The sequence below is a fragment of the Sphaeramia orbicularis genome, chromosome 4 (genome assembly GCF_902148855.1).
Source record: "Sphaeramia orbicularis chromosome 4, fSphaOr1.1, whole genome shotgun sequence".
Taxonomy (NCBI): Eukaryota; Metazoa; Chordata; class Actinopteri; order Kurtiformes; family Apogonidae; genus Sphaeramia; species Sphaeramia orbicularis.
The window spans coordinates 35,640,591-35,658,936 of record NC_043960.1 but is presented as its reverse complement, the minus strand read 5'-3'; the positions used below and the strand labels follow the sequence as shown (position 1 = coordinate 35,658,936).

Sequence of the window (18,346 nt, the reverse complement as noted above, 5' to 3'; positions counted from 1 at the left end):
TGTAAAGAAATGTTTTTTAAAAAGGCACCAAGACTCAACTTTTTTGCTTTTATTTGAAATGTGACTTTACACAGGGAAACTGAATGTCATGTTTGTGGATATAAAAAAAAGTTCAATAACAAAAACTTTCACACAAAAGGTGTGGTAGGTCTTTTTGCAACATTCTTTCCAGCTTCCCACTAATCTGAGCTTTGACAGAGGCACCTCTCTCTTTAATAAATAGTTTCATTTACAGAATGAGTAAGTAGTTATAAATATGAAGGCGCATATTACATTTTTTAAAGCAATTCTAAATGTTGTGATACAATTATCAACAGGCAAGCAAATCAATCAAGCAGATATGCAAAAATGAAAGAAATGGCACAAATTAAAAGACAAACAAAACATGATGTTTAAACTTAAGTGAAACTTTAAATTATAGGCACTAGTTTTAATAACACCCACTGCACCAATAACCAGAACACCTTCCCTAACACTGGCACACCTGCTGACGTCATGGCACAAGAGGTAAAAGCCAGCCAAAGCATGTTTGATTCATCATGGCATGAATGATATACACTGACAGAAATCTGATGTGGCAATTCACCTGCATTATTTTTTCTATTCACTGGCTGAATCAATTGAACAGGGACCAAATCTATTATTGAGCTAATAATTCATTGTTGTAAAATCAGATACATTTCAGACCTAATGTCACTCTGAACTGAAACTGAAGCACTTATATGGACATTAGTTTAATGGCAAACTGTGGTGAAGTTGCACTGGGGCTTTGGCTGAGGCGTCATAAATCACCCAGGTTTCATACACATCCTAATTTGACACTGAAAACAACACAAATAAGGCTTTGGAAAATTAGCTGAGGTTCAAAATGTACAATTTCAACAACTGAAATATCAAAACAAATACTGATATGGGTGTTTGGACATAAAATTTCTTAAATAATTTGAATAAATAATTTCCAAAAGAAAACTTGTGCATACATTCTGGCTGATTTTACAAGAGAAAAGACTCATGTCATACCCACATAGAGGTGCTTTTACTGTTGCAAGACATCAATGATTCTCAAACATTACGGGACATTTCACCTGCACAGCATCATCATAGAGATTGCTCACCAACATCTGTTAAACACAGAGCATAAAGAGAGAAATGCATGGGAACATTTCGACCTGAGGGAGGTGAAAGAACAGGGGAGAGTGGACAATGTAGTGATACAGACTGACAGACGATCACAGTCAAACCAAGGCAGGCAATGTGTCCTCTGCCGGCGGAGCTGGAGTCAGCCTGGTTTCTTTGGCATTTTCTGGGCTGTCCGCACATGCCTGACCCCTCCAGAACCAGACGAACAGAGGAACACACATGGGAGGTCCTCGCTGACATATGGAGACACTGTCCGCTCCTTTGATAAATTCTTTTGCGTAAATATTTTTGGGACATTGTTTCTCTTTTCACTGTAAAGTTCTTGATGAAGATAAAGTGCCATGTTGTTGTAATGTCTGCCTCCTTGTGTTGATCGTTTGACTGGGGCGCCCCCTGCTGGCCCAGATCAGTAACAACCCTCCTTCCAGTTTTCTCCGGTGCCGCTGTAGTTCCGAGGTGCAGGAAGAGATCTGTGAAGGACACAACAGCGCTGTGATATCAAGGATTAATGTGGAATTAGGTTTATAGTGAGTTTTACCAATCGTTTCGTCCGTGGTTTCTGCAGGATTTGACCAGATAAATTTAATGACTGAAACATTAAAGACCTGTTTCAGGGCCAGAGTAGATTTTGATGATGTTCCAGATGTGAATACAGACTGTTAGACCTGTTGCACTGTCTGTTTATTTTTGTTTGTCAGGTTTTGTTTTTGTTTTTTTTTCCTCTTGATGGGAGTCAAAGCACAAAGACAGTCACATGTTAAGTGACTTGCTATTGGCTTTTATGACAGATTTATGTTTACAACTATAATGTTAATATCCAAATTTAGGTGTTTTCTTTCACAAGTTGCAGCAGGCTTCAGAACATTTATTCTCAGATGTCGTCTACTTCACATTAAAGTAACAAACATAAACCACTTTAAGTGATTTACTTGTTTTATGATGATAAGATTTAGTGTATAGTTTTGTTTTAGCATTAATAAAACATTAAAGCACATTTAAAAGTGACATTTGGTAGTTTTTTGGTGTCACTGAACAAAAATTCCATATTGACTTCTCAGCATAATCCAATTCAGATGGTCTGAGAGGACATGAGACTGCTGTATCTATTCCTTGCTTGTGCTTCTAGGCATTAGATACAGATTTCTTTCTTTTCACAGGTGTTTTCAGAGAGGTAGGGAGGTTAAATACATGGCTCACAGCTGTTCATTATGGATGCGACCTGGACGTGTCTCAACATGGAAGCTAGGAAAAACTATCAGCTTCATCTGTCTTTATATTTAGTCTTTGATTTGGACTGCAGAAAAGTCTCGAATTCTGATAATTTTTTTTTTTTCTGCAGCTTTAGAGGGGACATTTTGCTAAACCCACTTTTATTAGTCTTTGGTACATTTATTTGTCTATTTGGACCCTAATAGTTCCAAACATTTGAATTGGAACCCTCCAGGTGCTGCAAAGCTATCTTTATGTTCATTCTGGCAAAAATTAAGTGGATTTCTACAACGTGTTTTAATTCCGTCTTAATTTGTTACGTCTATAACTAGTTAAACTTTGAGCCGATTACCTAAAATGTTCAGTTGTTGGTTGTATTAATGAGCACAAGTGGCTGAACGGGACAGAGCAGCTCAGCCAACAACCTAGATGGGGTGGGGCATGAAATAGCTCATTTACATTTAAAGGGCCAGCGCTCAAAACGACCTTTCTGGTGTCATTACACAGAAATAGGGTTGAAGATGGACCTGTGGAGTTTAACTAATGAAGAATTCAGACCCAAGCGTAGCATTTACAGTTTATGTAGACCACAGGGAAAGGCTATAAATTGCATAATTCCTTAAAAAAAAAAAAGGAAAATATCACTCCTTTAAGTTAAAGGTGTGGGAGACTTTCTTGACCAATTTCTCATCAAATCTGTAAAACCTCAATCAGAGCCTAAGTATCACGAATCTGTAAGTATTTCTGTGATTAATCACTTGGATTACGGTGAACAATTTCGAAGTGCCATCCACCATAAACAGTCCATGTGTTTACAAACAGAGCTGGGAGGTAACTCTGGCATCTTCGGAATTTTGTCGCGACGTGCATTGTGGGAAAGGGAGGTTTGTGCAGCCGCCTGACAGCGGCCATGACAGTGACACCATATGATATTATATGAATGAAACAAACAATGCGGAAATGGCTGAAACGCGGAAATGGCTGGAGGAATAATCATAGAGGGAAGGGAGCTCCTGCCGTGTCTATTCCAGCTGTCAGGTGGCTGCGCGAGCCTTCGCTTCCCACAGTGCACATCGTGACAAAATTCGGAAGATGCCCGAGTTACCTCCCGGCTCTGTTTGTAAATGCATGGACTGTTTATGGTGGATGACACTTTGAAATTGTTCACCGTAATGCAAGAGATTTGGATGAGTAATCACAGAAAGACTTACAGATTCATGATACTTAGGCTATGACTGAGGTTTTACAGATTTGATGAAAAATTGGTCATGAAAGTCTCCTGCACCTTTAACGCAGCCCTGTAAGCTGCTATATTTAAGACCTGTCAAGACCCTATTTAAAGGTAGAATATGTTACACTCAAAACCCAGTGGCCATAAAAGCAGCAGTGCTTGATAGTTTTTTTGTGTTAATGACCCAAAATTTTCCAGGTACCATTCCACATAATGTACATAATCTCAGTGGTCTGAGATGAAATAAGAATTCCTCTAACTTCTGTGGACAGCAGGAAATCTCAGCATCCTATTACTCGTGTTGTTTGAACTGCATTTCTAAGTAATTAAAATGTGAAATTCTTCACACTAACATACTGCACCTTTATGGCCTACCATATTGGATTTTAGACATTTTAAGGACCTGCAGAAACCATGTACGTTAGTGTAAGCCATGACTCATGGGTGATGCACACAGATAAAGCAGGGGTGTGTGTGGATGTGCACACCTGCGCACAGGCTGGGCCAGTTTGCTTCGGGGCATGGGGATGCCTCCTCCTGCAGAAGCACTGGGGCGGGGCAGACCGCTGCGGGGAGGAGCCAGGGAGCGGGTGGGGGTGGAGGTGGCAGAGTTGGGGGTGGATGTGGCCTTTACTGGCTGCCTCAGGGCCAGTGGGGACGGGGTGGCAGGAGTTCGCAGCTTACTGGGAGAGGGGACTGAAGAGAGCAGGAACACAGCAAACCCGTCATGAAGCAACAAGTTAGCTAGGATGAGCTTTGGGGGTCGACTGTGCCAAGTTTTATCCAGTTAAAATTATTAGTAATCAATGAGATAGACCAACATACATTTGCAATAAAAATTAAGTCTTGGCATCAATAAACACAAAATGTCTTTGTTTAATTTTAACAGAAGTATGATCATCAGTATTTGCAGAATGGCAGCCGTGTGTCCAGTGTACCATATTTTAAATGTATTTTATTGGATTAAAGAAAAAACATTTGTACGTCAGTCAGACCAATAATCAGTCGACCCCCAATGAGTTTTGGTAGATAATCTTCATAAAAACTACACACTACATTTAACAATGGTGTCATGATTCAGAGCACAATGATTTGAGCTAGATATAACTTGATGTCCATCTATATGCTAACACACAAAACATCTATTTCTAATATGAACACATACTGTATGTGGGTCTTTTCTGAGTAACCACATACTTCACAGATTCACAAATGGACCATTAAGCTGCAGCTTCAGAAACTAACAAATAAAAAAATGCACTAAAAATATTTACATGAACAGAAAAGGCCAGTTAACTCCATCTGCCTCTGATGGTTCCTGATGTGTTGATAAAATGAGACGATGCACTTACACAGCATAAACTAATGAGAAGCAAGACCACATGTCATAGCAGGACATCAGAACAACCACAGGGTGGAACCACAGTCACAATATTTAAAAAGGTGGAAACCCTCAGTGAATACTCACTGAAATCACCTTCTTCTCCAAAGCAACAGGAGAGTGGGACTAGACAAAGACGAAGACAACAGAGACAGGCCTTAATTCAGGAGTGGGGGGATGAGTTCAGTGTGGTGTGACAGGACAGTGTGGTGAGTTCAACTACTGTTCAAACAGCAGCTCTGACAGACCTGGATCCATCTACCGCTTTGGTCTGTCTACAAAAACCTTTATTTTAATCATGATGCTTCTATCAGAATATTATCAGATCATAAATACATAACGATGTGAGACTGCACAATAATCCTTTTTACTAGTGAAGTAAATGAAATATGACTGATGTGACAGAGGTGGAGAGTGCTATAAATGATCAATGAATGTGACACCATGTATCTGTAGACATCTAAAAAGTGAAAACAGCAGCTGAACTTTTGCACAGACCAGCAACAGCAGAGAATCAACATTTTGATAATTTGATTCATCAAAATCAGTCACCAAAGAGAATAATTTCTCTTTTTTAATGATTAAAAGCATCCCATCCTCTCAGTATGGCTGCACCACCTGCTGGAGTTGTGAACTCCACCTTCCTCTGCGTTGGTCTTTCTATCACATTAGTGAAGACATAACCAAACAAATATTCAAAATCGCAGCACCATCTCTCAGAGGCTGCAATTTATCTACATTTCTTACAGCAAATTGTCTGCAAATCACACTCTTCAGGTGTAAAGAAACATGTTGAATTTAGATGCCAGCAGACAAACACATCATCATCTTCAGTTTTTCATTCAGCCTTATTAATGATTATACAGATTTTGGATTTCTTATAAAGGGTGAGCTAAGAAATAAAAAAACACAAGCTAAAGGGTTAAAACCAGACTTGGGGTTATGTCATAGTTTGTTTTCTTCTTCAGATCCATTTTAGCCTCTTCATTATTTACATATTCAGTGACTGCGTACAGATAGTGAAAGGTCACGAGACCATAGAGTGTAAATGAGATCAGTGTCATAGCCTCCGGCTGCTTCAGGAGAATGCCGTTACCTCGAAGGGCTGAGGGGCTTTGGAGGTGCTGTTTGGGTTTCGGGGAGGAACGGGAAGGGGCCTGGTATCTTGGGAGTTGAGCTGCTGCTGGAAAACAGGGACATTTTAACATGGGAATCAGGGTGAACTAAGGACTGCTGCAGAGGGAGGGAGAAAGAAGATGGTGTAGGAGCTCTGAACGCCATTCATGCCTGAAGTACAGCCTGAGGCCACTAGAGGGCAGTAGAGCCAAACTTGAACAGGCAGCTTCATTGAAAGTGAGCAGCAGGCTGGTGACACCAACTGATTGACCAGTCTCAGCACAAGCAGAGAAAGAGCCGTCAGTAGGAGAGGCAGGCATCCAGTGCAGACAAAGTTCAGAGAGAAAAAGACACTCAGCTGTGAGGGCAATACGTCTTTGTAAGCATGGTAGAAGTATTTGGATGCTTTACTAAAGTACAAATACAAGGGTGAAATACGTCCATACAAGTAAGAGTGTAAATATATGTATACCTAAATATAAGCGGCAAAATGTAGTTGTTTGGTTTGATATTATATATGACAACATTATCTTATTTGGAGTGAAACCTCAGTATGAAAACATTGTTGTATCTGCTGGAGTTTATTTGAGCCACTTTACATCGAGTTTTGTAGATTTTTCTAATAAATCATAGAGCTCATCACATGATTAATGAGAGACAAAACAGCAATTTACATGAGTCAGTTTTCAATTCATGAGTTTTTCTCCATTCTTTGATCATTTTTCATGCCAAATTGGACTGAAACACCATTCACATGAAACCATGTGAGATGCTGAAACCACTGCTTTTAGGAAAAAGCTTATTATATTATCCATTGTGTAAAATCTTAATCAAGGTAACTAAAGCTGTCACATAATATAGTGGAACTGAAAGTATAACATTTGCCTCTGACATGTCATGGAGTGGAAGTTTAAAGTAGCAGGAAATGCGGTGTGATCTGGGGGCTCCAAAAGCTCTTTTACCGACAACACACTCTGCCTCTGAAAGAGCTGATTGAGACCAGATAAAGGCAGTCAATACCTGTTTACCCAGCTGACATATGACCTTTAACCCTAGTCACCTCTGCCTCTAGTAACTCTAGAGTGTGATAACTATGGTATTTCTAGATTAAGGACAACCGCATTACCTTTATCTCCCACCACAGGATTACATCAGATCATCTTAAGTGGTATGCTAATCTCTTAAAGGACATAAAGCCCTTTTAACACACAATAGAAAAGCTGGTTAGTGTCACTAATACTCAAAGTGAGTGTGGATTCTCAGTGTTGCTGGCACCATGCTCTAACTCTGCAGGATGAGTGTGTTTCTTTGAAATGAAAGTTGTGCGAAGAGGATAAGAGGAGGGATGCATGTGAGAGGTAGATATTACAAGTGAAAATGATCAAAGACAAAGGGGATCCCCATTCACCAAAGGCCCGTCTCTATAAAGCACATAGCCCTTCCACTGTAGGAGAAGTCAGTGTTGAACAAGAGATTACACAGCCTGTCATACAGTTCAGTGTTAAATACAAAACAAATATTCATCAACAGACAATGCAGTAATACCAACCATGTGTAGTTTTGGGAGTTATGTAGTACTCACTGGCAGACTGGTTCTGGTGTCTGGGAGAGCCTCCGTTTGGCACTTGCAGGTTGGACTCACAGCTGCGGCTGTTTTTAACCGGCTCTGGACCCTGAGCCGCTGGCACTGAGGAGCGTGTGAGGTTAGGAAGACTACGACGCAGTTTTTCTGCAATGGCAGAGGAAATGGAAAATCGGCGTATGAAAAATGACGGACTCATGATATTAACAGATATGTGCTTTGCTATCTCTGCTGCCTATGTGGTGTGGGACTGGGTGGAATATCAAACAAATCAGCAAATTTGATTGTGTTCTATAGACAATATTAAAAAAGACCCTATTTGTAAAATCAAAAGTATTATTGATACTGGCTACAGAGGCTAACACACAGGATGTGTGTTTTCAACAGCAGCAACTAGAGAGTAAACAATTTTCTTAAAATGGCCTTTGTCTTTGTTATTTCTTTTAAGTACAGTATTTTATTTTTATCTTGGAACTAACTCTTAAAACAATTCTTACTATTTTGATCAAGTATACTATATTGTTAATGACACAAATAAATATCTATTCTGTATCTTTAAACTTTGAGGTTTCCAAGATACCATATTACACTTTTTCATCCATATTGCCATCCTGCTCAGACTCAGTTCACGTACCTTCGTTTTTCACCACGTTGGTCTGCAGGTCGTGCCCGTGACCCTGCAGTGAGTGCCGAGGCTGCTGTAGGCGGCTGATGATGGGCTGAGGCGAGCCGCGGCTGTGGCTGTAGTCAATAGAGCGGGCGGGAGAGCGTGAGCGGGGTGAGTTCCTGGGGGAGGCGCGAGGAGAGTGGCGAGGGGAGGGGCTGAAGCGGTTAGAGGTGAGGTGGAAGGCCGGATGCACCGCCTCTTCTTCGTCCTCCAGACTATGTGCATCTAACTCCTGGTCGCTAAAGGTGCTGCGTCGTAAAGAATGGCAAGACGAACCCGAGCTCCGCCTCGATGCCGTTGCAGCGTAGTCCTGTCTCAAACCTATTAAGTGACATGGACACAGTCAACCTCAATGAACTGCAAAATACTGCTTTCTAAACACAACTCAAGCCATGATGGATACATACTCTCCTCCTGCATCCGCGCCAGTATCTGGACGTCTGTGACATCATTGAGCTTGTAGGTCGTCGATGAGCCTACGGAGTCCTCGTCCATTTCTGAAGTGCTCAGTTCACTGTCTACTGAAGACTGTGGACTCACTGCAGGAGGATTCCTCTCTGCTGTAGAGTTTCGCTGGTGTACTGCTGAGAAAATCTCACTTTACTCACAGATATTCCAAAATAACAATAACCCATGTTGGTGACACACAAAGTGCCTCATACCTGCATTTCCAGGCATTAGCTGCTGCCTGACGATGGGGACTCTGCTGGGAGTTGAAGAGGGGGAGTTGAAGCCGCTGCTGTAAGGACTGTTGGCTGTGTTTGTGCTATAAGGACTTCCATAACTCATCTGCTGATTGTAGGGGCTTCCATACAGGCTCCTACGTTTGTTAGCTGGAGAACCACAGAAAAAAGCATGAATATATGGGTTCACATTAAAAGAGAATCTGAGGAAATAATAAAGCACTACACATTTACTGGTTTTCTGTGGGAATATACTCGTAAGAGTTTTAGATATTTTAAAACCATTAAAAATGCTATTTAAGACCTATTCCATACTGTACTGGGTCCGGGTGAGAATATGGAACAATACTGGGTGATGGCAAGTGTTGTTTGTTTTCATATCCAACTAATTCTGTAAAGCCCTGTGAGGCAACCTTGTTGTGATATAGGGCTCTACAAATAAAACTGAATTGTATTGAATTAATATTCAGATAACTGGATTTCAGAATTTTGAAGGCGGAGACTCAGACATAATAATCAGGAAAGTTTTTTGTGTGCTAAAGGAGGATGAAGTCCTCATTCTGTGTGTCCTCAAAGTCATCACTCTTCTTCATCATTCTTTGGCAATACTCTGCCTGATAAAACCTACAACCATAAACACAACTTTGTGTTAACAGAACTGGAAGTTGGTAATGTTAAAACTAGGTTTGTGTTATAGTTGTAAAAAATGTCAAAATACCTTTGATGATCCAGTAACTTACTTTATAAGTTTTAACAGTTGAAAGAAAAAATATACAGTGTATTGTATTTAAAAAATATAATTAATAAAATAATCATGATTAATGATCCAGGTCTTGAAATGAAAGCTACAAAATCTTAAAGAAGCAAGATTTCTAATCAAAACCATGACAACATGGTAAATGCTGCATTTGTGTGGCACAAATGGCATTCATTGTTCTGCCTCAGTCTGTTATCGTACTATTACTGCAGAAAAACACTGTCACAGTATTTGCCGACAACTCTATCAGTGTCTGCTCAAAGGCCAGGAGCGCTGCTCTGAAAGCTCTGCAGTGTGCTGCCAGTCTGGTCGGGTCTCTTAACCCGTATGGTGGATGCAGGCCTGATAGAGTTCCTCCAGTTTTCACTGAGAGAAACACTTGACAATACAGGCCATTCACTCCTGACACACACAGCACAAAGCAATTCTCTGTGAACACGATGAAGCAGCAGTAGAGACCCTCGGTCTCAGTCATGAGATGAAACTCTGGAGCAGCTGCTGGTCACTGGGACGGTTTGGTGGTTTAGAGGGTTAGCATTGACCCTTTCCTCTGGTTCTTTTTGCCTCTGACTGGATGTGTTTACACAGCTGGGAGGTGAGTGGAAGGGCCTTTTAAGATCAGCTCACTCCACTTTCTCTATGTCCTCTTCCTCTGCACTCTGTCCTGCTGCATTATTTAGGAAACAGCATCATGTCCAGTCGGCTGCCATGCACATGGATCAACCACTGTGGAATGTCAACAACACCGCGACATGCAACTCTGGACCCCTGTGCACTTTTAACCCCTGTATCCTGGCTGATAAACATACAAACATTCTGCCCATAAGGCTCAAGGTTAAATGGTGAGTGGGTTGAAGAAGACTCCTCACACATCTAATAACACATCTCCACCGGATAGAGTCGATCTAAAGGGACCAAACCAAAATAGTGTCCTGTCCTCAATCCTCATGTCCTAAAACAAAAGGAGACGTTAGTATTGCTGTTTCCAACCACTGTGACTGATGCCATTTTGATTAACTATGATATGAAACTGAACTTGAACATTTTCCGCTTTGGATATTTGGCTGTGGAAACTTCAGGGCAGTTTCCACTGCAACAAAACAGAAAAAGTATTTAAACAGTGAATGGAAGCTTTAAGCATATCACAAGAGAAGCAGAAACAGAGAAGCTTTTGTAAATCACAGAGAAAAATACCACATGGAAGAGAAAAAGGACACAACTGGCTGAGACATGCAAAAAAGAAGGAACTAACCCTACAGCGTGAGAACAGTTTTTAAGAGCAGAGGCAGGGCAGCCAGCTGTGCGGCTGTAGTTTGACCTTCATTGGTTTTGTATGTGCAATGGATCAACAGGGCAGAGCAGCTGTCAAAGCAGCACTATGGAGAATCATCTGTTCACTTCATTAACTAATACTGTGACTCATTAGTCTGTGTGACTAGTACAGTCAACTTGACAACTAGCTCCCAGCAGTCCCCTCCCTTTTGGTAGTTATATAACTAAGGCACGGTGTCTGGGGATATTGTTCTGGCAGGGTGTGCTCTGAGAAGAGGCTCAGTCGGTATTGACAAAATGAAATTAAAGTCACGTCTGAAATATGTAAATGCATTGTGTGAGAGTCCAGACATAATGTTGAGACAAACCACACTTGAATTTGATGTTCTTTGCCGTTCTCCTGACAGAAACCCCAAGCAATACCATGGCAACAGAGTTTCCACGCTCCTGTTAGAGACCGGGTGTGAAGGAAAGTAGCCAGGAGCCATGAGGGTGTGTCTGTGGTGAGTCTCAGACAGCTCTGTTCTCAGCATGCAATGCTCAAGATTTGTTCCAAGTCCATTTTGTTTCTGTTCAACACACTACAGCCTCAACTCAGCAGAAAAAGGATCTCATTCTAAAAAAAAACAAAAAAAACTTTCCTTTAAGGACATAATGACCACACCACAAGTACCAAATGAGGAGGGTGGGATGAGTGGTATCATTGACTTCAGGGATATTTTCAGGCCCACAGAGGATGAGGTTATCCTCATTCCACACAACAGTGATGAGATCACCACCAATAAGCTTCGCTACCCCACATAACCCTGTGCTTTGTGTCTGTTTAGACACAATATATACAGCTGGTCTTCAAATATTTGTATACCATCAGCTTAATTTACAACAGAAGAAGGCATGCATCATCATATAGAAAAAAGAAAGCCGGTTAAATTATTCCTCCAAGATTTCAACATCACAGGTTCCAGTTGCTTTAAAAACGGCCAATAATAGACAACAGAAACCTGGGCCACAACACAGAGGACAGAGGACGTCAGTGCCTATTGCTCAACATGATCTAAGTGTCACATGGACATGCCACTGTCAAAATGGAAATGACCCCTCTCAGTTTAGCTGTGAGGCTTTGAGGCCTGTCTTCCTCACAGAGGGACCAACTATAATTAGTGGCAGTCAAAAGCTCTGGAAACAGACAAGTGTACAAGGCCTAAAGACATGGAGACCTGGGTTATATACTATTAAACAAGTGCAAAAATAATTTATGCATGTTTATATACAATATACACTTGTAAAGAAGAGTTTTAAAGCAAATTTCACCTGCCTCTACTTTTTTTTTTTTTTTACTTAAGATTAAATTGTGTACATTGTGGAGCAAGTCTGACAGTGTGCTGTAGAAAATAAACACAACTACAGTACACCCTGAGGGCCACAGATGCAACTAAACATGGACAGAACTGTCAGAATGATAAGTCAGGACTTTTACTACAACATCCAAGCCACTGCTACACTGTATATTTATAACATGTCCAGGTGGAGCACCTTAAGGATGACAGCAAAGAACTGTGACAGCATTTCCCTGGATTTTTGAGGAGAAAGTCAATCAAATAAACATTGTACGTAGCTTTTCACCTAAGGATAATCACACTGAACAAAAAACTAACCACCACAGTGCCCATGGTGCTGTGAATAATGAAATGAAATACCAAAAAACTAATGACTAGCAAATGATCTTTAATTTCAGAGTGAGCAAGTGGACATGTCAACAAGCACATGTTAGTGATGACTGTATTTAAGTTGTTTATTATTATCTAGAAACAGGGCTGGATGAGGAACTGTCATGGGATTTCAACAGGTGTAATTTCAACAATAAGCTGTGACTCTTTGAAGCAGACATACATACACTGGTTCTCTTTTATTGTCCATTTATTGTTCATTTGCGTAATCAACTCTTCTGCTGTATGGTTTGGTATATTCACTGTAGTTAATACAGGGTGGGGAAGCAAAATTTACAATATTTTGAGGCAGGGATTGAAAGACAGTGTATGACCAATTAGTTTATTGAAAGTCACGAGAATTTATTTGCCACAAGAAAATTGACATAATAGAAAATGTTTTTATTCTATGTGTCCTCCTTCTTTCTCAATAACTGCCTTCACTCGCTTCCTCAAACTTGCGCAAGTGTTCCTCAAATATTCGGGTGACAACTTCTCCCATTCTTCTTTAATAGTATCTTCCAGACTTTCTCCTAATAGTTTTGCTCATAGTCATTCTCTTCTTTACATTATAAACAGTCTTTACGGACACTCCAACTATTTTTGAAATCTCCTTTGGTGTGACGAGTGCATTCAGCAAATCACACACTCTTTGACATTTGCTTTCCTGATTACTCATATGGGCAAAAGTTTCTGAAAAGGTATGGATAATAGTGTTAGGTATGATTATGACATCAATATATGTTTGGTTTCAAAACAATTGACGTAGTGCCTGCTGAGAAAAGACAACTAAATGTTCATTGTAAATTTTGCTTCCCCACCCTGTATGAACAGACTTCATATGTTTACCTAGCATGAAGGTGTGGAAACGACAACACACTAGGACTGTCTTGTGAATCTTGAGTTAAAGGGAAGGACCAGGCAGTCATCAGTGTTATATCACACCTGTTTTATAGAGAATATGACCTGTTACCATCAGAACCAAAGGTACAGAGTACACATCCTTTACACCTTAAACTGAAGGTCTGTATGTAAAAAAAAAAAAAAAATCATGGTCACGAGGCACACTGTCTTTAGTGTTTTGTTTTGATCATTTCAAGGTTGATGAAGTTTTTGTGGGGCACTTTCTTGTTAAGTGTCTACCTTAAATGTAGTTAATATATTTTGTTCTGTGACAGTGTTTATCTGACAGTTACCACAGACAAAAAGATGATTCATCAAAGGGTGGTAAACCAAACTAAGTCCACTAGAATGTGATTCTGTGCATGACTTCTGTGAAGGTTGTGCACATTGTACACACATCAGTGTCATTATCAGAAACCCTCCAACTGATAACTGGTACAGAAGTACTTATATTAAATTATAATTTCAATCAGCAATTTGTCTCCAAGTCACTGTGCCATTGATTTGTTTCTCAGGTGATGTCACTTCATTTGTCGGCCGGCATCACACAGAATGTGAGGCTCAGTGACTCACTATACATACACACACACACACACACACACGCACACACACACACACACACACATTAGACACACCTTTTGTCACAATAAAGACTTCCACCTCAGAGTTGCTGAGCGAAGATGCCAATTATCTACAAGTCCTCAGGCTCTATTTTGTAGGTAAATTAAATGTATGACAGTTGTTTTGGCTGCTGCTGCCAACACTACTATGTTTGATGTGTACTGGCGTGTACCTGACATGGTGAGGTCCAGTCTGTGAATGAGGGAGCGCTTGGCCGATTCCATGTCAGGACTGGGGTTGTCAAGAGCTTGGCGACACCACACGATAGGACTCAAAGCCTTTTGCAGAGGACTGTTGAGTTTCGCTTCATACAACCTGCGGAATATGAAGAGCGTAGATTGTTAGAATTGTATTGAAAGCAAGCAACACAAGCAATAATTAAATACAATTAAATCATCATCATCTATAGTGTTGACTGTGAGAGTTCACAACTCTGTGTGCCATGGGGCTGTGTGATATGACCTGACAGCTTGGAAAGGAAATGAGATACAGGTGATAACAAGTGTTTGGACACTGATTTAATCACAGAATGCAGTGTAGTGGGTAGACTATATCAAAGCACAAAGATAAAAATATATGAAATGACACAGAATATTACTTCAGTACAGCATCTGAGCCTTTAAATACTGATTAAAAAGATTCTACCACCAACACCTCCAGTAATAAGACTGTGTGGGGTGACTTACAAAAGACTTAGAGAATAATTTACATTCTGTGATTTCTCTCTGTATTGGTTACCCTATCGGACAGAGCCTATCCTACAATGAGGATACTGATACTGCAACTCTTGCTGCAGAAACCTTTATGAATGAGCTAATGCTTCCAGACCAAACTGTTTGACATCAGCTAAGTCATTAGGTTCAAAGCTGAGTCAGCTACAATGATCACAAACATTGCTTTTATTGAGAAAAACAGATCAAGCTATGAAATACAGCTACAAACTAACTGATTGTCAATCCTTTTTTGCATTTGTTAGTAGAGAAGAGAAGATGCCTGAGTCAGCAGCTGTCAGCTCCTTTCACGATGAAAGCAGAAACATAACAGACTAGTGCAAAGAAATACAAGCTTGAAGTCCAGTGCTGCACAGTATCACTGTTTATCAACACAATGGCTGTCATTCATAATGTGAACAGCACATACATGACCTCCCAGCTATGAAACAAATGTCATGTGTCATGTCCACATCAATGGACGTACAGAGTACTGCAGGAGCAGGCAGCATTTTAAACCCTGCCTGATGCTAATTCTAGGATTATAGGAGTCTTTGACAAGAGCTGGCAAAAACTACACACTACAGGGTAATCCCAGATATCAATCTGATCCACAGGGCAGTCAAACAGCCAGGGTATAATAGGACTGAGGTCTGTTGGGCATGAGTGAGCAATGTTTGTAAGTAGTCTGAGTTAGAGGCTCAGTAGCTGGCACACGAGACACCAAGGCAAAGACTTAGTGACAGTGAGGAAACAATCTAAACACAACCTAAAAAGGATTCCTGGCTCAAAGAAGATTTTTCACAGCTACAATGGGTCTTTTAAAGCAGCATAATCATCACAAGCATGTTTCATCTTCTCACCTAACTGTAGCGCTTGTCTTTTTTGACAGAGTCAGAATTCTTCATATTTGAGGCAAATCCTTGGAAATAATTGAAAATAAACAAGCCTAGAAAGAAATATTAGATCTCTTTGGAAGAAAATGCCTCTCAGACATTTCTACTATTATGCAGTAAACTGGCATACTATGACCCACATTTGAACAAGGTTTTCTATATTAATAGATGTTTGGTCTCTCATGACCGATCTTCTCTTCATAAGGAAGGAGCTTAGCTCATCAGTGGACTGTCATGGTCATGAAGCAGGCCAATCAAGGAAAAGCAGACTGATAACAGGCCCTCATCTTCTTAGAAGAACTCAGTAAGATACCGTTCACATAACTAACTACTCTATTTCTGTCATGACAGACCTTGTACAAAGCCATCTACCGAGTCAGCATGTACAGCATCAGCAATGTAGGACTCATCTCAGTGTGTAACAGATTTGTAAAGCAGCACATATCCATTCATAGTCTTGCGTTTAGGGATTATGCTTTCAAGGGAAATCTATGCAAAGCCTAAAATTTAACCCTAAAAACTCTAAATACTCAGTACATAAGAAATACTGCATAATACAAAAAGCGCAGAACGATTTAGTAGAGAACATGAACATTTAAGAAGTATTCAGGTTTAAAAAAAGTAATGTGTTCTTGAAAAGTCATCCCACACAACCATGACAGCATTAAAGTAATCTGCAAAATGAAGGCACATGATCCCCTATTTGACTTTTATTCCTGAATGATGAGATGCTTTCACAGCTCTTTGCTCTGTCACTCTGGCTGCAGAGCACTTGTAGCTGTGTGCCAACTCCAGTGTGCCAAAAGGGAATTCAGAGGAGGGAAATAACCATGACTACCTCTCCCACATGGCTGGCTGTTGGGCAGGAAAACAACCTACATTTTTAACTTTTACACACTGATTTCCTGCCATCCCTGTCATGACAGGCCAAGCAATCTGCCACATCACAAACACAGAAACGGTTCAACAGATGATCAGGGAGTTAAGGGTCCTGACAGCTGAGAGGCCTGCTGCTGAACAAATGCACAAACTGCACACAAGGTAGCAGATAATGCATGCAGACTTCGCATTATAACAAAGCGTGTCTATGATCAGACAGTCAGTGAAGTGGCTTGACATCACCCACATGATTTGCCAAACAACATCCTCCAGTCAGTGGCACACAATGGGGCTACTTCAGCACCATGACTTCAGTTTTCAGGAAGCTAATAAGGAGATGGTTGATGCCAAACGTTTGTCGTTGTAGCTAATGTGTGGAGCAGCTGTCACCCAAATCTGAAGACACAGACAAGGCTATAAAGGCAAGATAGCTCCCAAGACAAGCCTGTCACTCACCAGCTGTCCTCGTCTTCGTTTAGACAATCCATGTCCTCCAGGTCTAAGATTTCTACTTCATCTAAGATTGAGGTTTCCCCTTCATCTGTGAAACCCCCGGTGGTGTCTGAATAAAGTGAGTTCATACTCGACACCGATGTGGCCGCCGATGCCCCCTCAGATTCATACGCCCTCCTGAAGCTGATGCCGTCGTACGACAGTCTGGGGCTCAAACAGCGGTTATTCTCCAACAACAGTCCGCCGTAGCCGCCTGATCCGCCGAACCCCACCCCAGGGAAGCCGGCCAGACCGGCTGCCATCCCCGCTGACAGGGACGACGAGTCGTACCCGGCGCTGAGGGGTCTGTGGTTCCCTGACATCGCTCCGGACGAGGACAACATCGTAGACCTACTCCGAAGCTGTTCGTTTTGCTGTTCGAGTTTCTTCACTAAGTCCTGGAGCTTCCGCACCTCCAAGTCCGCGTTGATATTAGAGTTGATATCCTCCATAGTGGCTCCTCAGCCTAACGAAAATATACGGTGGTCTGTGCTAGTCAGAGTCGTTTCTTTGCCTGAAGTCACTTTATTTTTGTTGACTGTTCTGTTACCTACGTGTTCAGTAAAGACACTTTGGTGTTCAGTGGACTTAAAACGCTAAACACCGTCATCTTCTCCGGTTATTCGTACTCACGGGCAGGGTCGAGGCCATTTTCATAATACTCGTCACCAACTGTGAAAGACCAACAGGCAGCGGACAGGCACGTCATCACGCACGGCATCGGGAACGAGCACGTAACCAACACCTATTTTCACGGGCACACACACTGCCACTGTGGTATTTAGTAAGCCTTCCACAGAAAACTACAGTCACGGAAAAAAAATATTAGACCACCCCTTGTTTTCTTCTTGTTCATTTTAATGCCTGGTACAACTAAATGTACATTTGTTTGGACAAATATAATGATAACAACAAAAATAGCTCAGAAGAGTTTAATTTCAAAGGTGATATCTAGCCATTTTCCATGTTTTCTTGATAATAACCAAAATCACTTCAGTTCTTACATCAATAGCTATGGCATTGTACTGCCAAAAACAAGTGCTTTTAGGCATTTCATGTTTTTTTTTTCTGTCTGTTTTAGTCACGATACACACAGGAGTT

General features: G+C 41.0%; 1 protein-coding gene across 10 annotated transcripts; it reads right to left on the bottom strand.

Annotated features, from left to right (window-relative positions):
- Window positions 1-27: 27 nt before the first annotated feature.
- On the bottom strand, window positions 28-17,935 carry slain2 (SLAIN motif family, member 2). Of its 10 annotated transcripts, none has more exons than XM_030131524.1 (10): window positions 17,210-17,935; window positions 14,441-14,583; window positions 8,989-9,159; window positions 8,734-8,910; window positions 8,294-8,647; window positions 7,660-7,806; window positions 6,058-6,144; window positions 5,049-5,087; window positions 4,069-4,276; window positions 1,415-1,610 (listed from the first exon to the last, which is right to left on the bottom strand). In XM_030131524.1, exons 1-10 carry the CDS (start codon window positions 17,695-17,697, stop codon window positions 1,547-1,549), a joined length of 1,878 nt encoding a protein of 625 aa, XP_029987384.1. In that variant the 5' UTR covers window positions 17,698-17,935; the 3' UTR covers window positions 1,415-1,546. The 10 variants fall into 10 exon arrangements, with proteins under 10 accessions (XP_029987382.1, XP_029987383.1, XP_029987384.1 ...); XM_030131525.1 differs by having other exon boundaries at window positions 8,734-8,907; window positions 17,210-17,934; XM_030131526.1 differs by lacking the exon at window positions 5,049-5,087.
- Between the last annotated feature and the right edge of the window lie 411 nt (window positions 17,936-18,346).